The sequence below is a fragment of the Phyllobates terribilis genome, unplaced genomic scaffold, assembly GCF_046119375.1.
Source record: "Phyllobates terribilis strain yellow unplaced genomic scaffold, ASM4611937v1 Scaffold_3347__1_contigs__length_81525, whole genome shotgun sequence".
NCBI lineage: Eukaryota > Metazoa > Chordata > Amphibia > Anura > Dendrobatidae > Phyllobates > Phyllobates terribilis.
In genome coordinates, this window is record NW_027366100.1 from 17,650 (window position 1) to 41,142 (window position 23,493).

At 40.0% G+C, this 23,493-nt stretch overlaps 2 protein-coding genes and 1 pseudogene across 2 annotated transcripts; 1 reads left to right on the top strand and 2 right to left on the bottom strand.

The window, feature by feature from the left end:
- Nucleotides 1–3,108: 3,108 nt before the first annotated feature.
- On the bottom strand, nt 3,109–4,438 carry LOC141247848 (uncharacterized). The gene is made up of 3 exons (XM_073669277.1): nt 3,992–4,438; nt 3,522–3,863; nt 3,109–3,429 (listed from the first exon to the last, which is right to left on the bottom strand). Exons 1-3 carry the CDS (start codon nt 4,436–4,438, stop codon nt 3,109–3,111), a joined length of 1,110 nt encoding a protein of 369 aa, XP_073525378.1.
- A 13,203-nt stretch (nt 4,439–17,641) lies between these two features.
- Nucleotides 17,642–18,672, bottom strand: LOC141247849 (uncharacterized; annotated as a pseudogene).
- Nucleotides 18,673–22,041: 3,369 nt separating this feature from the next.
- Nucleotides 22,042–22,828, top strand: LOC141247847 (uncharacterized). The gene is made up of 4 exons (XM_073669276.1): nt 22,042–22,070; nt 22,218–22,293; nt 22,523–22,681; nt 22,748–22,828. Exons 1-4 carry the CDS (start codon nt 22,042–22,044, stop codon nt 22,826–22,828), a joined length of 345 nt encoding a protein of 114 aa, XP_073525377.1.
- The last annotated feature ends 665 nt before the right edge of the window (nt 22,829–23,493 follow it).

Sequence of the window (23,493 nt, forward strand, 5' to 3'; positions counted from 1 at the left end):
TTGATCGAGGTTTAGATTAACATTAGAATTTATAAGGTTTAATTCAAGTGTAGCCATAACATGATATAAGCCACCCTTCCTAATACCTTTAATAAGGGTGATTTGATCTTTAATAATCTCATTTATACCATTACTTGTTGCTTCTTGCATTTGGGTCACAGCCCTATAACATTTCTCCTTTATCAGTATAGCTCTTATTTTGACTTGCCACATAGAAAAGTCAGACGAGCCATCAAACAGCTTCATACGAGTGATGTTGTCTGCCATGTCAAAAGCAGTGGCTTTGTAAAAATGAACTTATCAGATGTACACACTTAAACAACAACCAAATGCAAGAAGTAACAAGTAGGTAGGCAACGCAGTGACTACCTAGGTAAGCCCTGTTTTTATCAAGTATGTTATACAACACTCAAGTTGTATTTATACTTAGAAATAAAAGCAAGATTTACTCAACACAACAGTGAGTCTCAACACAAGCCAAATATCGAGAATATATTCAGCAAGTCTCAATGAATCTGTCACACCAGACAGAATCACATATCTTCTCTAAATAAAACCACACAAGGTCACAAAGAAGCACATATCAAGATTATATGCAACAATAACTCACACAAGAATCAAGGCATAGGTCAAGATCTCAGTCCAGCGGAAGCAAAGGTCACAGGCAAGATCAGAACAAGCACACGATTTCCTAAACATGCAACTCTACAATCACACAAGATCGAGAAAGACATGAAATCAAGGAAACCTGGCTCTGATACCAATTTGTAAAACCAGATCTGATTTCGAACCTAAATTTTGACCTAGATCTCGTATGCAAATAATGAAAACAACACAAACGAACAACACACACAAATGTTTACGCAGTTCGGACAAATTGTCCTACATCTGCGAGCCTCAAGATGAGAGCCATATCCACTCTGCACAATCTCAACAAATACAGCAAGCGGAAGCAATCCTCAGTTTATCAAGCCAAACACACAAGACAAAGGTAAAGCAAGATTAAGAGGTAAGAACACTTCCTAATCAAGTCAGATACTCAGGTAGCGTGCCAGCAGGAGCCCTCCGTTCAACCTCTTGGAGTTTCTGGAGTGAACACCGAACAAGGAAGGAGCCACAACCACCAAGAGAATCTTGAACCACCGTCAAGCTTGCCAGATCCAAACTTAGCACGAGATCTGCCAAGAATCGCCACCAATCGCAAAAGGGAGCGCCACAGAAAACACAAGGGAGCTACGTAGTGATAAGTGTGGAGTTAGGGTTTCAGAACCCTGATTCCAGCTTATATAATAAGCTCAACCAAACCCGGTTCAAACCGGTTCATTTAACCTCCGAGTTGGGCCGAACGGAGTGGGCTTCCTGGGCTTCTTCACAAGAGTCTCCTTTGTTCTGGGCCACAACACAATCATCGGCCCAGATTTACATAGCTTGACTTATTACAAATTACATATAATCCTAACACGACGAATGAACAATAACTCAAGCTTGTCTAAATTCATTTCCTTTCCGTTTCCAGAAAACTATAACAAACAGGGCTTAGATCGATCTTAAAGAAGGATAGTGATGTGAAGATGCCACACCAAGAAGAAAAGAAGTGTCCACGAATGAAGATGGAGACCGTGAAGATTGGTCCCGTTTCAGGCTAGGCGGGCTAGGCAATAGAATTAGATCTTTCTTTTTTTTCCTTTAAATTTAAATTTCTCCCTCATTCTATCAAAAAAAAAAAATTCTACCATCTACTTCGCTAAAAATATTAAAAAGTCTAGGATCCCGTCTAAACATCCAGACGCTAGACCCTCACTGTCTAACACTCGTCTAGCGATTTTTAGAACTGTAACTATATGTATATGAAATTATTATTTATATTAAGATATATGGCTTCATAATTAAAGTTCGCGCGAAAACTTCTATATGTTTGGCTCTGGGCTGATGTGATATTATTTTTATCTGTCTAGAACTCTCTTGGATACAGTTGAATTGGCTTCGAGTTAACCTGATCAACAAAGTTTCCCAGTTCAATCAGATTCTGATAATGTTAGATTTTGATTGTGAGCCAATGCATAAAACTTCCATTTTAACTTACATTTATAGTTTTCTTGTGCGGATCGGCTGGATCAATGTGACTATAAAATCTAATTCGAACCGATTTTTATCACACGGGTCTGGTTGATTTTAGCAGCAAACCAGACTTAGGCTCTGCTTGACGAAGCCCTTGCCTCTCCAGTCTCCACAAGTACTTGCCCTTCGTGTAGCGTAGTTGATTGGTCAATCAAAAGCGAGTCCTTTTCAAGTTTTGGTCGGCATTATATATTTTTTGGTTTTGGAGTCGGTATTATATAATACTGTATGATGCAAAACAAAGTCAATTTGGCCACGCAAATTTCGTCGAAGTACTAGTATATAATTAGCATGTGGAAGGCGAGACCATAATGAAAACGAGTTGACTAAACAGTCTTGACCCGTTCTAACCCCTTCTAAGTCTAAACTCCCTTCTTACTACATCGTAAGTTGAGAGATAACGTGTCCGTTATATAAATTCATATATTACTCCTCCTGTTGTCAATTGGTTTTAAATACAATAATATTTTGTTAAGATTATTTAAAAAAAGAAAAATATGTATTTATATCCAGAGATACTACTTTTTTATATTTTGAATAATATTTTATTAAGATTATTTAGAAAAAAAAAGTATGTATTTATATCCAGAGATACTACTTACTAAAAGAAATTAATAACAATCTAAATGATCATGATTTCTACCGTTACCTGATTATAGCATCATCCGATAATAATAAAAAATCTACCGTCAATGACACGAATAAGTAGTTTTTTTAAAAAACGTCCTTAATCTACAACAGGAAGATTCATAACCACAATAACAAGGGTTAAGATACTAAACTCATCCTATGTTGCTGATGTCTGTACAGAAGTTTTATTCAGGTAATAGCGAAAATCTCGCTAAAGAATGGTGAACAATAAATACAACATAAAGAATGTTAGGAAACTCTAATTAACCGTTCAATACGAAACTATGATTATGGACTACATAATAATACCAATAATGGTCATCTAAGCTATCTCTGTTAACGCCAATGGTACATAGTAAATCAGACATAATGCTGCAGTTGAATCACCATGACACTAATGTCGTCAAGTGAACCACGAGAAGCAGATAAATCAACCAGCTTTTTACAAGCAGCAAGTGAATCAAGAGGTCGTGCAATATCAACTGCCTCCTGATCAGTCACTTTATCCCACAATCCATCAGATGCAAGAATCAAGAACTCGTGATCTGATTCAATCCTATGAATTTTAGTTTCTGGCTCCGATATAACCCATTGCTTCAAGCTCCGGTCTCCAATTGACCTTGATACAGCTAAAGAGCCTTGGATTCTCCATACTCCATGGTAACAGTCAATGTATCCACCCTGAAGAGATTAAACAAGAAACAATGTCAGTTTAAGTTGGAAATGGTGGGGGGTTTGTCATGAAATTGGGAATTAGGGTTTTTTGTTCTTACAGTGGCTTCAATTCGTTCTTTCTCGTCTGGCCGTGAAGGGCGGTGATCTGATGTTAATGGCTGAGCAGTGCCTGCTTTGCTTACAACAGCTCGGCAATCTCCGGCGTTTGATACCACAAGGTCCCCGTTGCTGATCAAGGCGGTAACACAGCATGATCCACCACGCAGATCTTCTTTTAGGAAGTCGGAATCTGTTTTCAAGTAGCCGCGTTTAACTGCTTCCTGGAGATAAATCTCGGATTTGTTTCTAGATACTTCCTCCATTATGTTCTTCTCAATGTGCTTAGCAGCGAATTCAGCCGCTTTGCATCCACCGTGCCCGTCAAATACACCGAAGAATGCCTGAATTGATTCAATTAAACACGGTTTTGATTTGGTCAGAGAAAATTCCAGATCCCCAAATTGAACGGGAAACGTAAACGCTAATTTTATACAGAAAACCCTAATCTTGCAACGGAACCAGCAATTACCTGTTTGGGATTGTGTTGAAGATCGAGAGAAGCACAGTATCGATCCTCCATAACCGCCCTCTTCTTCCCTCTCTTGCAATAAACGGAGTAATAACCATCTTTGTCCTCCTCGACAAAGCTATCCGGCGCCGGGCCCCTGGGCGTCGCAGCCTGACCTCCGAAACCTAACGAAATGATGGGAATATCGAGCCTAGCGGGCCTCTTCCTCTTCAACGGCACCGGAGGAGACAAATTGGAAGTGGAGGAGAAATCCTCATCTTTGAATGCAGTTCTCAAAGCGAGAGAGGAAGGAGAGGAGGAGCAGTTGGAAGGGGAAGAAGTGGAAGCAGAAACCCTACAAGAGAAGGGATTGTGCCTGTAGAAGAAAGCCGGAGAAGATGAGTTGGCAGAGGAAGATGGGGAGAAAGCAGGGGAATTGGAGATGGCGATCGTGCAACTGCCGGACATGTCTTCTTCTTCGATTTAGATCGGAAAATGTCTGTCTTCTTCGTTACTTTCCTGTGCTATTTGGTTTTGGGTGTTGTTGAGTGATTGAGAAATTAATTTGAGGGAGAAAGGAAAGGAAAGGACGGAGGTTTTTATATAACGGGCAAAAATAGATTCGTTTGTTACGGGAGTCAATGTGGTCCCCACTAGGGCTCCGTGTGTAAAGACTAAAGAGTGCGTGGCTGTTATGAGTTGTTTTTTCTTCTTTGACCAGTTTCAATTTCCCTGTATAGACTATTCCAATATTGCCCTTGCTTTTTGCTTCAGATACACTTGGTCTTATCTTAAGCCTATTCTGTCCGAACAAAACCACGTCGATACTTCGAATTTGTACATTAAATATCTCAGGAATTGCTTTTAAGTTTTTAACTCCTGATATCTTTTAAAAAAAACTCCTGATATCCCTTCAGTTTTTCTGATATAAGTCTTAAAGTATTACTTCTTTCGTTATATAATGTTGTTTGTTCCTATATTTTTAGAGTTTATTTATTGAGACATATTTTATATTTTAAATATTTTAAATATATATTATTAAAAATAATAAAATTTATATATAGTTGTGAGAGCATAATTTATTCCTAAAACTAGCTCATTAAATTAAATAGAATTAAATGTAATTAGAAAAGATAAGGAGGGGCAATTTAGGAAAATATATGTTTAGGGTATTATTTAAAGACTCCCCTCCCTGCTCTTGGATTTATGTTTTTCTCATTCTAAGAAATACAGCAGTTCTTCCAGAAGCTCTTTTTCTCCATTAACAGGTGATCGAAAGTTCCTTTATCTATTTCACTTCGTTCAATTTTATGTAACGACATTTGGCGCCGTCTGTGGGAACGAGGTTGATCTATGTTAAAATTGATTTTATTGTTCGATTTGACTGTACGATTTTACTGTTCATTCTACTGTTCGAATTTTCCTGTTTGTGACATCGGCCGGTCGCGATGGCACCACCGAAAGGCCGTTCGAATTTTCCCCGTTCACAAGAGTCACGCAGAGCCGTAATTCACACAACTAAGTCAGAGGTAAACAATGAGGTTCTCGAATTGGTAAACAATTCTCAGAGTTGGGGTTTCGAATGCCGGTTATGAGATTGAAACCCGGGAACTCAAGGTGGTCGCCGGATTTCGAGTCCATATTCGAGGAAGTAGGGTCGAATTTGGTGGATTTGCGCCAACAATTTGCCCCGGTATTTTCTCCAGCACTTTCCTCTGATCCGTGGTGGCTCGGATTTTCCCAATCGGGGCAGTAGGTATCGATTTCATCCGGTTTGCAGCGCCAGTTGAAGTCCATCGTCATCAATTTCGCGGTTTCGACCTCGGATCCAAAGGTTGAAGACAATCCAACCGAGATCGAGGTTTGGCTTCGTCCTCTTCGGCAAAATTCGGGCGTCATCGGCGTCGATTTGCAGGCCAAAACTAGGGCATTTGGTTCGGAGGAAGATTCTACCCCGGATTTCCATGCTAGGCCGCCGATCTTGCCAACTTTGGGTTCAGTCGATCAGTTTCTGGGCAGACCACCGCCGGGTCTTGAAACTTGGGAGGGCTGGCAATGGCGGACGTTGGCGTTGTGGGGAGGAAGATGGAGCCCCAATTCACGCATCAATAAACTCAGGCGAGATGTGCGGGAACGGCCGGCGTGATCTCCGTAACAAACTGCGTGTCTGGGTCGTCATGGAGAAGGCGACAGCGTGAAACAAGGAAGACGAAGTCGCCTGGATTGGGCCCAATTTGGACTTCACGGCGCAGACTGAATTGGAGAGGGCGGCCCAATTTTGGACTTTACAGTGCAGGCCCATTACTACTTGGGCCCATAACAAAATTGGCTTCGCCCAAGTTCAATGTGTTAGACTGCGCCGGATGGAGGCCATAAATCTCGAATTTGGGCCAATACCATATTGGGGAGGGAGAGGAAGGCCAAGAAAGAAGTCTTCCAACAAGCCCAATAACGAGTCTGAATTGGGGAGGGAGGCCATAAATCTCGAATTTGGGGCAATACCATATTTCAGAATTGCATTTGGGCCAATACCATATTTCAGAATTGCAATTGGGCCAGTACAAATCCAAATTACAATTTCGTTATTGGGCCGGGAGCCACCATGTTTCAGGGGACATTCTCAATCTATCCTTTTTCCGTTATAAATATTTCGTATATTTAAGGTCGCATGATAGCGTAACGTTAGATGGATTTTAGGCGATCGTATTTTTCGTTATAATAATCATGCGCACTAAGATTAGATAAAATGATATCTTTCATTATTTCTCATTAATTAATGTACGTGAGGTCGCATGATAGCGTCACGTTAGATGGACTTTAGGCGATCGTATTTTTCGTTATAATAATCATGTGCACCAGGATTAGTTGGAATGATATTTTTCATTATTTCTCATTATTCTTTCGTCATTTTTCATTATTTTCCATTATACTAGTAAAATATCGTCGGGAAGTGGGATACTCGGCCGAGTATCCGGACGAGTATACCCGGCAGCGGGATACTCGGTCCGTAGGTATCGGATCAAATAATAGATGGAAATTTTAGCATCTTCTTCGTTTTAGTTACTCACCTCGGTCTATCGTCTTATTTATGTGATTAATAGTAGCACTTTCGGAACCATGGTAGCTGACGAGGACATAGCAGCGATGGAGTCCGAATTCATTGAGGCGATCGAAGAGCGTGATCGGCGCGTGTTGGCAGTCGAGGCAGCCTTGGAAAAAGCTCGTGCTGAAGCAGACGCCGCGCACCTGGCACTAGAAGAGGAACGCAGAAAGAACGAAATACTGGCGGGAAAGAAATCAGCGGATGACTCGGCGAAGACAACAGGACATCGCCGGTTATCAAGCGTCCTCGAGATCCTGAGACCCCCGAGCACAAAGGCTATAGAGGAAACGGCGGCTCATCACGCTAGCGAGAATCGAGGGAAAGGTTCGGATCCCGGACGATTCACCAGCGGGAGGGAATTGGGCGTCGGCGGAGGATCCGGGCACCATCGAGGCAAGACTTAGGTGAGCAAGGTCGTGAGAGTAACTCGGCGAGACGTTTGATCAACGTGATCGACGCGGCGATCAAGCAGTCTGGAGCGCACAGGCACAGTTACAGGAAATGCTGTCACGAGTTGGAGGTCCTACGAGTTGATGGTGGTCATGCAAAACGACCTAGCAACAAAGGACCTCTCGTTTTGGATTTCACACAGTCGGATATGGAGGGGATGCAGCACCCGCACAATGATCCGCTGGTCCTTACGGTTGGTATTAAAGATTGTGACGTTAGGCGGATCCTGGTCGACTCTGGAAGCTCTGTGGAGATCATATTTTACAGCATGTTCAAGAGCTTGGGGAAGAAACAGGAGGATCTGGTCCCGGTCTCTATGCAGTTGACCGGACTAGGGGCACACTCCGTTTGGCCGCTGGGGATGCTAAGGGAGATCGTCACCCTACACGGTAAATCCGTGGAGACAGAATTCCTGGTGGTCAATACCCCATCGTCCTACAACGCCATTCTCGGCCGACCGTGGTTGCATGCAATGGGCGCGATGCACTCTACCCTACACCAGTTGATCGTTTTCCCTCTTAAGGACCGCGTTGTGCGCGTGCGCGGTGACCAGCGAGCTGCGAGGCACTGCCTAGGGATCGAGGGCTCGGCAACTACGGTCTTGACGGTTCACGAAGATCCTCAGGTGCTGGACGAGGTTGGAATGCCACCGTACGAGCGAGTTGTGGAATCTCTACGCCGAATCCCTGTAAGTCCTTCTGAACCTGATAAATATTTTTTGGTAAGTGATAGTATTACAGGTGACGAGTTGGAGTCCTTAATCGGTCTATTGAGAAGAAACAGAGAGGTCTTTGCTTGGACACCCTATGAGATGCCAGGACTAAGTCCGGATATCGCCTGTCATCACCTGAACGTCAGGCCGGGAGCGAGACCCGTGGTACTGCGCGGTAGGCGTTCATCCGTGCAACACACCGAAGCTGTCCTAAAAGAGCTGAAAAAACTGCAGGAAGCAGGAGCCATTTAGGAGGTGCAATTTCCTGAATGGCTAGCTAACCCTGTAGTTGTAAAGAAGAAGAATGGGGAATGGCGAGTCTGTGTGGACTTTACAGCCTTAACAAAGCTTGTCCAAAAGACCTGTTTCCCCTCCCCAAGATCGACCAATTAGTGGACGCGACGGCAGGGCATGAGCGATTAAGCTTTCTTGATGCTTATAGAGGATACCATCAAATACCTTTAGCGGAAGGGGATCGCGAGAAAACATCCTTTCTTACACCACGCGGCATATTTTGCTACCGGGTGATGCCATTTGGTCTGAAAAACGCTGGGGAAACATTCCAACGAATGATTGTAGGCTTATTCGGGGACCTGGTTGGCACCAAGGTAGAAGTCTACATCGACGATATGGTCGTAAAAAGTAAATACCGAGACTCGCACCTTCATGACCTTCAGGTAGTATGCGACATACTGCGACGCATGGGACTCAAACTTAATGCGGCAAAGTGTGCATTCGGTGTCGACTCTGGCAAATTTCTGGGGCATCTGGTAACTAAGAGGGGCATTGAAGCAAGCCCAGATCAAATTCGAGCTATTTCTACCATCCAGAGTCCCAAGAACGTAAAGGAACTGCAGAGACTCACGGGGATGGCCGCAGCCCTGAACCGGTTTATCAGTAGGTCATTTGAAAAATGCTGCGCTTTCTTCAAGCTTCTCAAAGGAGGCCGTCTCTTCCAGTGGGACGACGAATGTGAAACGGCTTTGGCTGATTTGAAGAGATATTTGCAAGAGCCTCCTATACTGACAGTCTCGAAGCGGGAGAGACCTTGATTTTGTATTTGCCAGTCTCGGGCCGCGCAGTTAGTGCTGTCTTAGTACGGGAGGAAAAGCAGCAACAAAACCCGGTCTATTACGTCAGCAAGACGTTATTGGATTCCGAATCTAGATATCCGCCCTTAGAACGTCTTTTGCTGGCATTAATCACATCTGCGAGGAAGCTGAACCATTATTTCCACGCACATCCTATTCGGGTGATGACTTCTTATCCGCTTTGTTCTTTGTTGGGCAGTTCAGATTTGTCAGGCAGAATCGCGAGATGGGCGGTAGAGCTGGGACAGTACGAGATCGAGTTCGTTCCGAGAACGGCCATTAAAGGGCAGGTCTTGGCAGACTTCATCGCGGAGTTTTTCCAAGAAGCCCCGATTTTGAGCTTGGGTTCTTGGAAGGTTTCGGTCGGACAACAGGAAACCTGGGAGCTACGTGTCGACGGTGCTAAAAACCGAAGGGGCGCTGGGGCAGGGCTAGTCATCATTCCTCCGGTCGGCGAAGTCATTCGAACTGCGGTCAAGTTAGAGTTCGAGGCTACCAACAATGAGGCGGAGTATGAGGCGTTGATCTTGGGGCTTATTGCAGCCAGAAATCAGGGCGCTGAATCGGTGGTTGTTTACTCGGACTCCCAATTGGTGGTCAATCAATTCACCGGGGAGTATGTGGCTAAGTCCGAGAGGATGTCTGCGTACGCAGAAAAAGCAAAGAGCATTCTGGCGGGTTTCGCGGCATTCCGGATCGAACAGATTCCTCGCGAGCAGAATGAAGTGGCGGATGCGTTGGCCACATTGGCTTCGTCATGCATTTCCGGTTCGGAGCTCGTACGGATAGACACTCTAGGTGTTCCGAGTATCGAACAGGAGGAGCTTTACTCGGTAGATTCTGAGCCGAGTTGGATGGACCCGATTATGGATTTTCTAGTCAAGGGAACCCTCCCGCTCGATAAAAAGGAGGCTAGGCTAGTCAGATTGAAGGCGACACGGTTTTGGGTGTCCCCGGATGGAGTACTCCACCGAAAATCTTTCCTCGGTCCCTACCTAAGGTGCATTCAACCATCTAAAGTGCAGGATACACTCTTCGAGATCCATGAAGGAGTATGCGGCGTTCATGCCGGTAGTCGAACTCTGGCTAACATCGCACGAACACAAGGCTTTTGGTGGCCCTATATGCAAAGGGATGCAGAATGCTATGTTCGGAAATGTGAGAAATGCCAGAAGTTTGCTAGGCAGGAGCTTCTTCCAGCTGGGGACTTACGCCCACTGGCTAGTCCATGGCCCTTCGCTCAATGGGGATTGGACATAGTGGGACCGTTTCCGAAAGCAACCGGGAACCGCCGCTTCCTGATTAGTGCCACGGATTATTTCTCAAAATGGGTCAAAGCTAAGGCTTTGGCACACATCAGGGATAGTGATGTTATTGGCTTTATCTGGGAATTTATCATCACTCGTTTTGGAATTTCGTTTGCTCTTGTTTCTGATAACGGCACTCAATTTAGCAGTGCCGCTTTCAAGGAATATTGTGCTGGTTTTGGAATTAGAAACGTATACTCATCAGTGGCTTATCCGCAGGGAAATGGGCAGGCCGAGGCAACCAACAAGGCGCTCTTGGAGGGGATTAAGAAGAGGCTCGATCAAGCTAAGGGCAGATGGGTGGAGGAGCTCCCAGCCGTACTCTGGGCCCACCGGATTACGCCCAGGCGCTCGACCGGAGAGTCTCCTTTCGCACTGACGTATGGTACCGACGTGGTGATCCCCTTGGAGATTGGGCTACCTGGGGTTTGTACTTTAGCATACCAGCAAGGCGGAAATGACGAGGCTTTGTGTGCGAGTCTCGACTTATTGCAGGAGAGGCGAGAGATGTCGGCGGTGCGACTGGCTTCCTATCAGCGGGAGTTGGTTCGGGCAAATGGCAAGCGCATCAAGCCCCGTCAGCTCGTGATGGGAGATTTTGTCCTCCGCAAGGTGCTGGGAAACACACGAGATCCGACGGATGGCAAGCTCGGTCCAACCTGGGAGGGGCCGTACCGGATCGTCGCGGACTTGGGGAACGGTTCTTTCAAGTTGGAAGATATGGACGGGAGGGACATCCCCCGTACCTGGAACATCTTCAACCTGAAGAAGTTCTATATATGAGATGCCAGGGGTACTCTTTTTCCTCCTCGTACGGTTTTTCCCATGAGGTTTTCCTGCGAGGAAGGTTTTAATGAGGCCCCGGGGAGAACTTTTCTTGTTTTAGACTGGTATTCTTTCTTGTATTCTTGGCATCAAAGACATTTATCGTTAATTTGATTCATTAATCGTTGTTGGATTCATTCTTTGTGCTCATATGACTTATTTGATTCGTTGTTTGCCTGTCTGATTGACGTCGTGATTGCACTTTTCTCTTATGTGGTTGGTGGTTATGAATTGTTGTATTGAATTTTTTGTGCGTTGTGTGTTTCATGCTTTCTCTCTTGAATAGTACTCCGAACTCGGAGGGTAGGGAATTTCTGGGCGCCAGCGGCGCGAGAAAAAGGCCTGCCCGGCTGGTGGTTTTTCTGGGCATGCCTAGGCTGCAGGGAAAATGGAACAAGTTACGAGCGGGGGAGGGCGAGCCTACAAGCCGCCTTCGGATTCTGGACGGGCATCCCGTACGAATGGAAGGCCAGAGGTTTGCCCGCCGGCGAACGATATTGTTCAGGCGGGCTTATTCGTGTGAATTCGAATCACGCGGATGTCATGGTTATACGCGCATGAAAGTAGCTGTGTTGCTGGGTAGCGGGATGCTGTTTTTTGCGGGCGGCTTGGAGCAGCAGGGATGGACATCTTGAGAGTGGCGTGTTCGGGAAAGGCGGTTTGTTCCTTCCTTCGTTCGAATTCTCGGGTTTATGATAAATTCGAGGGGCAAATTGTGGGAGCATAATTTATTCCTGAAGCTAGCTCATTAAATTAAATAGAATTAAATGTAATTAGAAAAGGCAAGGAGGGACAATTTAGGAAAATATATGTTTAGGGTATTATTTAAAGACTCCCCTCCCTGCTCTTGGATTTACGCTTTTCTCATTCTAAGAAATACAACAGTTCTTCCAGAAGCTCTTTTTCTCCATTAACAGGTGATCGAAAGTTCCTTTATCTATTTCTCTTCGTTCAATTTTATGTAACGACAATAGTTTAAAGTACTCGGCGAGACGAATAAAACAATATGACTATGTTTTTTCATATATATTGAGAGAAATCGAGAAGATTCTCTATGAATGTGAATAGTGCACGAACGGTATTGTTCGGGCGGACTTATTTGTGTGAATTCGAATCATGCGGATGTCATGGTTATACGCGCAGGAAAGTAGCTGTGTTGCTGGGTAGCGGGATGCTGTTTTTTGCGGGCAGCTTGGAGCAGCAGGGATGGACGTCTTGAGAGTGGCGTGTTCGGGAAAGGCGATTTGTTCCTTCCTTCGTTCAAATTCTCGGGTTTACGACAAATCCGAAAATTCGAGGGGCAAATTGTGGGAGCATAATTTATTCCTGAAGCTAGCTCATTAAATTAAATAGAATTAAATGTAATTAGAAAAGGCAAGGAGGGGCAATTTAGGAAAATATATGGTTAGGGTATTATTTAAAGACTCCCCTCCCTGCTCTTGGATTTACGCTTTTCTCAGTCTAAGAAATACAACAGTTCTTCCAGAAGCTCTTTTTCTCCATTAACAGGTGATCGAATGTTCCTTTATCTATTTCTCTTCATTCAATTTTATGTAACGACAATAGTTAAAGTACTCGGCGTATGTTTTTTCATATATATTGAGAGAAATCGAGAAGATTCTCTATAAATGTGAATAGTGCACGAAATGAAATGGGAAGAAGATTATGGGACGGAGGGAGTAAGTAACTTAAAACACTAAAAAGTAACTACTAATTAATTATTAAATTTATACTTTAAATTGTTTAATATGTGATTTTAGATACACATTAAAAAAATTGTATTTATATATTCCTAAAATTCCTTTTGAGTATATAATTTTTATAGATTTATGCTTATTTTGTTTTTTATTATTTGTGATTGTGGTTATAATTATCTTATGGTGGTTTTTTATGAAGTAATTTCAATAAAAAACTATATATATATATAATATTAAAGGAATATGGAAAAACAGTCTTAGAATCGTTTTTATCACATGTCGCTCTTAAAATAAAAGTTGAAATTTTTGCCAAGTGTCATTTTAGAGCTTTCTACTCATCAGTCACGTAGGACCCTGTAATCAATTTAATTTTCATTTTTTTCTTTAAATACTTCGTAAATGTGTAAAAGGAGAGTTAATGATTTTGAAATAATCTCTAAAATTGAAAAATTAAGATTTCTTTTAAAAAAAGAAATGTCTCAAAAAAACTTATAATTTTTTAATCTTCCAAAAGAAGCATCCCTAAAACATCATTCATTTAAGTAATCATGAAAAATGAAATTTTGTTGATATTATTCTCAAAATTTTAAAAATTGAAGTTTAGTTTTTTCCAAATTAAAAAATCCAATTACACAAATTCGTAATAAATATGTTATATTTTTATTAGTATCTTTTATATATATTTAAAAACTATAATATATTAATAATTATTTTTTAAATATAAAATTATGATAAATCGCGTGCATGAGCGCGATATAAACTAGTTTAAATTAAAACTGGTTTGTTAAAATTAAAATTATTTTCTATTTCCGGTAGGAGGGAGTAGTAGCTTAATTAACGTATTAGAAATGCCCATAAATCGAGGAGTGTAAGGGACATAATGGTGAATTGAGGAAAGCAGTACCCTGGAAAGAAGGAAAGTCGGAGGGGATGCTTATTAATGAAGGGAAGTTTGGAATGGTCAAAGTGTCAAACACGTCATTAACGCTTCAGTGGTGAGAAGGGGTAAGTTACGTATTAGCCCTTGAATCGCGTAATGAAAGATAATAAAGGGAGTGGCTAACTGTCAGATTATAGTGTGGTTGCGGCGCCGCGTGATGACTGGTAGGATTTAAGTGAGGGAGGTTCGACGAAGTTACCGTTGCGAGGGTATATAATGTTTGTCGTCATCTGGGCCTCTACAGACCGTTGCTTCGCGGGCCCAATTCACATCATTTAAGCCCATCAGTCAGGGCATCAAATCACGTTTACATGAAGATACATAAACTACTTTTTTTTCTTAGGGTGTTTTTTAACTATCCCTTATACACTTTTCGAACAAGTAATTATCTCCATACTTTAAGAAACTGATTATTTGACCCCCTTTATATCAAAATCCTAAAATTATCACCTATGTACCACAATTTATTGTCATCGATAAATAGTTTTCCAAATTTTATTGTCATCAACCCAATTTATTGTCAGCAACACTAAAATTTATTGTCAGCAACAAATAATTTTCTAAATTTTATTATCATCAACACAATTTATTGTCATCAACACTAAAATTTATTGTCAGCAACAAATAATCTTCCAAATTTTATTGTCATCAACACAATTTATTGTCATAAACATTAAATTTTATTGTCAAAACAAATAATTTTCTAAATTTTATTGTCATCAATACAATTTATTGTTATAAACACACAAATTTATTGTCATCATCACTTAAATTTATTGTCACTAAGAAATGATTTTCAAAATTTTATTGTCATCAACACAACTTATTGTCACCATCACTAAAATTTATTGTCAGTAACAAATAATTTTCCAAATTTTATTGTCATCAACAATAAAATTTATTGTCAGCAACAAATAATTTTCTAAATTTTATTGTCATCAACACAATTTATTGTCATCAACACTTAAATTTATTGTCAGCAACAAATGATTTTCCAAAATTTATTGTCATCAACACTAAAATTTATTGTCAGTAACAAATAATTTTCTAAATTTTATTGTCATCAACATAAAATTTATTGCCAGCAAAAAATAATCTTCCAAATTTTATTGTCATCAACAAAATTTATTGTCATCAACACTTAAATTTTATTGTCAGCAACAAATAATTTTCCAAATTTTATTGTCATCAACACAATTTATTGTCATCAACACTAAAATTTATTGTCAAAAATAAATAATTTTCTAAATTTTGTTGTCATCAACACAATTTATTGACATCAACACTAAAATTTATTGTCAGCAACAAATAATCTTCCAAATTTTATTGTCATTAACACAATCGGCGTTTTTGCTATATAGACCAGAAGCATAGATGAAACTAGGTAACTAACCTCCGTTTAGAAGTTTGCAAAACTAACCTCGTGAAGACACTTTCATGTGATGACACTTTCATGTGATGACAGTTTCATGTAATGACACTTTTTAGTGATGACACTTTTTCATGTGATGACACTTTTTCATGTGATGACACTTTCATGTGATGACACTTTTTAGTGATGACACTTTCATGTGATGACACTTTTTAGTGATGACACTTTTTAGTGATGACACTTTTTCATGTGATGACAGTTTCATGTGATGACACTTTTTTAGTGATGAGACTTTATTATGTGATGACGGTTTCTTTCATGTGATGACAGTTTCATGTGATAACACTTTTTAGTGATGACACTTTTTCATGTGATGACAGTTTCATGTGATGAAACTTTTTAGTGATGGCAATTTTTCATGTGATGACACCTTCATGTGATGACAGTTTCATGTGATGACACTTTTTAGTGATGACATTTTTTCATGTGATGACAGTTCCATGTGATGACACTTTCATGTGATGACACTTTTTAGTGATGACACTTTTTCAGTGATGACGCTTTTTGCAGTGATGACACTTTTTTACTATCATGTGATGACACTGTCATGTGATGACACTTTCAGGTGATGACAGTTTCATGTGATGACAATTTCATGTGATGACAGTTTTATGTGATGACAGTGTCACGTGATGACACTTTTTAATGATGACACTTTCAGATAATGACACTTTTTAGTGATGACACTTTCAAGTGATGACACTTTAATGTAATGACACTTTTTAGTGATGACAATGATAAGGTGATGACACTTTTTTAGTGATATTTTTAGTGATGAAGCTTTTGAAGCGATGACAATTTCTAAACATAAAAAGATTGTCATCAACCTTAAAAATAGAGTCATTAACCTTGAAAAAGTGTCATTAAACTTGAAAATAGTGTCATCAATCTTGAAAAAATTGTCATCAAATTTGAAAAAGTGTCACCAAGCTTGAAAACATTGTCATCAACCTTGAAAATAGTGTCATCAATCTTTAAAAAATGTGATCAAGCTTATAAATAGTGTGATCAACCTTTAAAAAGGTACAATTAATTACTTACGTCAAATTGCACTTTACAACTCTGCACCACCCCTATCCCGACTTTTCCTTTCATTTACTTGTTTCTTCATATCATCATGTATATAAACTAGTAGCTACGCAAGACAAGGCTATGGTGTAGAATTTACAGAGATCTCATGAGACATTGAGCTTTGCTGGTCAGCACTGAAAGACTGGATCTTGAGATGCTGCAATGGCTTTAGAGCAACACAGAGTTGGGCGAATGAAGGACACAAGTTTGGGTCACTGTATAAGAAAGAGTTGAGAATATTAAAAGTGAAACAAAAGAAAACAAAGGTACAATTAATTACTTACGTCTGCCAGCATTCCCATATTATTCTTGCAACTAATGGATCAATCTCTTTAGGGATCTCAAGGCGTCGGTCCTGGAAACCAACTGCTCCAACAACTTGCATCGGATTCATTCCACTCCAAGGCTGCCTCAGGGTCGCCAGCTCCCATAATATTAATCCAAAGCTGTAGATATCACATCTGACAGTACCCACAACTCATCACATTTTAATGCCACGCATAAAATCATTACAGTAATAAAATATTCAACTCACTTCTCATTGGATGGTTCATTGCGAAGTATTTCAGGTGCCATCCACTCAGGCTAATCAAATTATATACCAGATTAATGACAGCAACAATTTCATACTATCACAGTAACTCCCCCAATTTCATTCAATTGAAAATGATGACAACAACAATTTCATACTATGATAGTAACTCCCCTAACAAATTCAACTGAAAATCAGCAAACTCAGCTAACAAACTCAGCAAACTGAAAATCCTGCAAGCTCAACTATCAAATTCAACTAAAAATTCATCGAACTGAAAATTCCAAGCAGTTGAAATTCAGCTGAAAAAATTCCAAGCAAACTCAGCTGAAAGAATTATTAACAAACTCAGCTGAAAAGTTTCCAAGCATTTGAAAATTCCAAGAAATCTCACTTGAAAAATTCAGCATAATACAAGGCATGACAAACGTGTTCTTAACAGGAGATAATATGAGTTCAAGAGAACTTAGCATTGTGATGGGTTAATTATTTTCTCTTAGGGTTAAGAAATCTATCCATAGAATGTATCAACAACCTCTACCGAAACAAGAAATGAAATACTGGATGCAGTAGAAACTGAGTTGTAAGTTACCTGCTCAGTCTTCTCCTCAACACCATCGGAGATGAATTTTTCAGTCTGCACTTAAATTAGACATCCTTGTTATGCACAATTACAAAAGCAGTAATCATTTCAGAAAAGAAATTGACTTGTAAGCATAGTACCTCGGGAATAAGACCAAGACAGCCGGAGTAAAGAGCAAGTTGTTAGCTTTGATAGCCTGAGAATAAGGATCCAATGCAGTTGGTGCATTCTCAGTTTGAATAGCCTCTTTAATGCCTACGTTTCACACAGTTACAACAAATTTCATACTATCACAGTAACTCCCCCAATTTCATTCAATTGAAAATGATGACAGCAACAATTTCATTCAATTGAAAACAATTAGAATAACTCATCCAATTTCATTTAGCAAATGCAGTTAAGCGAATGATCTTGCAATTTCAATCAATTGCAAGCGATTATAGTAATAAAATGAAATGTGAGTCAAGAGAGAGACGATTGAGGAAGAAGGAACATAGGAAAAAGGGAAGCTAAATTACTAGGCTGAGCGGAGACGCTCATGGAAGCGAAGGGGATGGATTTTCAACGAGAAGATGATTGCCAAAACTTGGAACCGACGAAGGAAACGCAGCCAACTCCAGTGAGAACAGGGCCCCTGGTTCTGACGGAGGCGTCGTCTAAAGCCGGAAAATTGAATGACGCCCTTGCTGCAGTCTATGCCATTGAGACTGTTCGTGCTATATACGGCTACGTCTCCGACTCGTGCTATCTACGGCTTCGTCTCCGGCCGGTCGTCTTCGGCTCGTTGTCCTCTCAGCAGAACTCGATCGCCAAAACTTGGAAGCGCCGAAGGAAACACAGCCAACTCCAGCGAGAATAGGGCCCCTGGTTCTGACGGAGGCGTCAGCAGAGCTCGACCGCCGTCCTCGTTCGTTGTCTGGTGTCTTCAAGCGTGAAGGGGTGAAGAGTATGCCACTCATCAGCTCTGAGACCCACCGGAAGAAGAGATCGAAACCGTAAGCAACGAAGAGAGTGATGTGAAGCTTTGAAGCTTTCAGAGAAAGGAGGGAGTCCGTGGCAGGGGAGAAGGGAAGCAAGGGAAAATGAAGAAGAGAGAGAGCGTTTTCAGGATTAGGTTTTTTATATAAGGGTTAGTTTCTAAAATTAATAAAAATGGAGATTAGTTTGTTAAATAATATAGTAAAAAGAGTTAATTAATGATAATTTTTCTTAACACAATTTATTGTCATAAACATTAAAATTTATTGTCAGCAACAAATAATTTTCTAATTTTATTGTCATCAACACAATTTATTGTCATAAACACTAAAATTTATTATTAGCAACAAATAATTTTCTAAATTTTATTGTCAGCAACACAATTTATTGTCATCATTACTTAAATTTATTGTCATCAAGAAATGATTTTCAAAATTTTATTGTCATAAACACAATTTTTTGTCATCAACACTTAAATTTATTGTCAGCAATAAATAATTTTCTAAATTTTATTGTCATCAACACAACTTATTGTCATCATCTCTAAAATTTATTGTCAGCAACAAATAATTTTCCAAATTTTATTGTCATCAACACAACTTATTGTCACCAGCACTAAAATTTATTGTCAGCAACAAATAATTTTCCAAATTTTATTGTCATCAACAATAAAATTTATTGTCAGCAACAAATAATTTTCTAAATTTCATTTTCATCAACACTTAAATTTATTGTCACCAACAAATGATTTTCCAAATTTTATTGTCATCAACACTAAAATTTATTGTCAGCAACAAATAATTTTCTAAATTTTATTGTCATCAACACTAAAATTTATTGTCAGCGACAAATAATTTTCCAAATTTTATTATCATCAACACTAAAATTTATTGTCATCAAGAAATAATTTTCAAAATTTTATTGTCATAAATACAATTTATTGTCATCAACACTTAAATTTATTGTCAGCAAAAAAAAATCCAAATTTTATTGTCATCAACACAATTTATCTTCATCGACATTAAAATTTATTGTCAGCAACAAATAATATTTCAAATTTTATTGTCATCAACCTAACATTTATTGTCAGCAACAAATAAATTTCCAAATTTTATTGTCATCAACACAATTTATTGTCAGCAACACTAAAATTTATTGTCAGCAACAAATAATTTTCCAAATTTTATTGTCATCAACACAATTTATCTTCATCGACATTAAAATTTATTGTCAGCAACAAATAATATTTCAAATTTTATTGTCATCAACCTAACATTTATTGTCAGCAACAAAATAAATTTCCAAATTTTATTGTCATCAACACAATTTATTGTCAGCAACACTAAAATTTATTGTCAGCAACAAATAATTTTCCAAATTTTATTATCATCAACACAATTTATTGTCATCATCAATTAAATTTATTGTCATCAAGAAATGATTTTCAAAATTTTATTATCATCAACACTAAAATTTATTGTCAGCAATAAATTATTTTTCAATTTTTTTATCATCATCACTAAAGTTATTGTCAGCAACAAATAATTTTTCAAATTTTGTTGTCATCAACATACTTTATTGTCAACACTAAAATTTATTGTTATCAACACAATTTATTGTCATCACTTAAATTTTTTGTCATCATTACTTAAATTTATTGTCATCAACACTTAACTTTGTTGTCATCAACATGAATGGTGCCAAAAACATTTAGAAATCGAGACATTTAGGTTATGTTATCTTCATCATATTTATTATGTCTTCAAAAACTCCAATGTGCAAACATCAAAAAAACACTTCTACACAAAATGTACCTCTAGAGAAGAAGTTGTAAACATCTTCAAAAATCTCCCTAGTAGCCAGGACATTAATAGGACCTGTAAACATCTTCAAAATCTCCCTGCAATAGCAGGCACACTAGATAAACATCCACATGTTCAATTTGCATCAGATCATCAGAAGTGGAGAGCATATAGTTTAAGACAACCCCCGAGATTTGCCTGGAAGAAAAGAAAAAACATCTCCATCAACAAGGATGCATCTAGATCTGCTCAATCATCTTCTAGCTACAAATAGTTGTTGTTATAAACAAAATTGAACAAAAACCTAACTAGCCATCGAATCAAAAGAATTGAGAGCGAAAAAATCATTCTCAGCAAGCTTAGGATGTAATAGCCTATCAATCACTGGTGAATCGATGGAGGAATTGAGCTTGCAGATCGAATCTTCGAGAGCGAGATGACGCTGGCGAGTCGATTGTTCATCTTTCGACGAATTTGCAGCGAAGGACGCAGCCGAAGGTACTCCCAGATTTGAGCTTGAGTTTACGAGATGATTTTGGCAGAACGGAAGCTTTCCCGGAAGCGGTGTCCCAGATAGGAGCTTCAAAAGGCATTCCTCTTATTTCCTTCATTCCTCATGTCGGAGGTACTCCACCATGGACGAGATCCACCACAGTCGACACTGTCGGCGACAACGGTGATGGCCGAATCTCATTTGTATCCTCAGCGCACAGAGAGAGCGAGGGTTGGGGAGGGAGTAAGAGAGGGAGGAGAAAGAGCGAAGGTTTGGAGTTGCGTATCTCCGAGCTCATGTCTGGAGACGTGAATCCGACAATTTATGGCTTGCTTCCCACGGTTGTCGCCAAATCTAGGCACTCAAATTTCCGAACCGGTGACCATTGAATAGCTTAGAAATTGCTTCTGGAGCAGGAGAATCGGCTAGCCCTAAGTGGACAAGGTCTGAAAATGCTAGCGTGGTTGACTGGGTATCGAATTTGGCTCCCAAGCTCCGGTGAAGGTGAAAACAGGGGGTTGAGGTAGCGTCTCGTGTATGGGCTATGTCTTCTGCTTGTGATGGAGAATCGAAGATCGAGCGTGACAGAGAAGAGCTGGAGAAAATTGCATTTGTGTGATGGAGAAAGTGGCGAAGATCGTGCAGGATAGAGAACAACGTTTATTTATAGGGGTACAAAAATACAAATATCATAAAAAGAGGGTAAGTGATAAAAATAAAGTTTAAAAGTGGGCAATGGGCCCAAATTCTTCAATACAGAAACAAGGCAAGCTCCTGAAATATGTCTACCTTACCAAAAAAGAGAATAGACTATTTGCCGAAACAAAGCCCAATAAACAGCAGCCCAAGAGGCCCAAAAGCCCCCGCTTACCAATTACGCACCCTTGATAGCCGAAAACTCCTTGCCGGAAGCGGGCAAAGCTGGAGATTTTGAAGGGTGTATCGCGAAGATTTCTGTTAGCTTGAGAGCGAGATTTGGGGCGGCAGATTCGTCGGAGATACTCCAATTTTCTCTCACCTCGCCCTATAAATAATCTCTCTCAAGAATCTTCAAGATGAGTACGATGAAGTTCTGCCGTGAATGGTTAACTCCCCACTGAACTCTCAGTTGTTGAATAAAACCGATTTCAGTGTCTTCTACTTCCTTTTTAACTCAAATTCTTTGATAATCGTTAATAAACATTCGTTTCATCGTCAATTTTGCTCTGATGCGTTTTGATTATTGCTACAGCAACAACATTCTGTACCCAAAGGAGGATAGGGACCAAAAAATCCTCCTTTATGCTTGCCGTAACTGCGATCACCAGGTCTTTCTTTCACTCTCCACTCTATGATTGTCCAATTGATGACTTAATGTTCAAATTGCCCTGGTGTGGTAAATTTGTATTCAGTTTGGCTTCCTGTGATCCTCCAGGCTCTTATCGAAAGAGCAATTGTGTAATTTGCAATTCTGTATTGAATGTCTTTTACCGGATTTGGATTGCATGTTATGCCTGAACAAACTACATGTCTCTTATTCCTCTTTTGGTTATACAGGAGGTTGCTGATAACAACTGTGTGTACAGAAACGAGATTCATCATTCAGCTGGGGAGAGGACTCAAGTCCTCCAGGATGTAGCTGCTGATCCAACTTTACCTCGTACCAAAGCTGTTCGCTGTGCTCAATGCAGTCATGGAGAAGCTGTTTTTTTCCAGGTACTGTTTGATTCTGATCACTGCTGCTTGAGATTTCGCTCAATCACTCTGGTTTATTATTTACAGGCTCCATCAAGAGGGGAAGAAGGTATGACACTGTTCTTCGTTTGTTGCAACCCCAACTGCGGCCACCGCTGGAGAGATTAGTTCATGTAACTTCGTTCGTTAAAGTGCTGTGAAATTGTGTAATTCGAAATCTGGGTTCTTTTTTGGGACTATTTCTAATCCAGACATTGATGAGAAGTAGAAGTAAACAAAATCCGAAACTGTGATGCTTTTCAACATTCTGGTTTATGCATCTTATTTAGTCACAAACACAAAGTTCAGTAGTAAGACTTTTGTCATTAAACACCGCCGCTGCTCATATTCCAAAACTTAACTTCATGCTCAAGAACACTCAACAACGCCACCTCAGCTTTGGCTCGAGCATCATCTGAAGCCTTCAGAAGACAGCGGTTTGCAATACTCTGAAGAGTATTACAGTACTGAGCAAAGCCCTCATTTCCCCATCTCTCACACGTTGCTTTAAGCTCTGTTGGTGTACTTGAGTCATCTTCAAGACAGTGAGCGAAACTTTGTTGATAGACTGCCACAATTGCCCAGAATGCTGTGATGGCCGCTGCGTACTCGGTTTCAGGTTGCATCAAACTCTCAAGAAATCTGCAACGGAGTTGAAATTGCTTAGAAATGATACAATAGAAGATTTTGGATTGCATAATATGGTAGAGTCAGTTGAGTCTCCGTTTGGTATACTTTTCCGGTAACGAAAACGGAAAGGAAACGAATCTAGACAATTTTACGTTAGCTGTTCA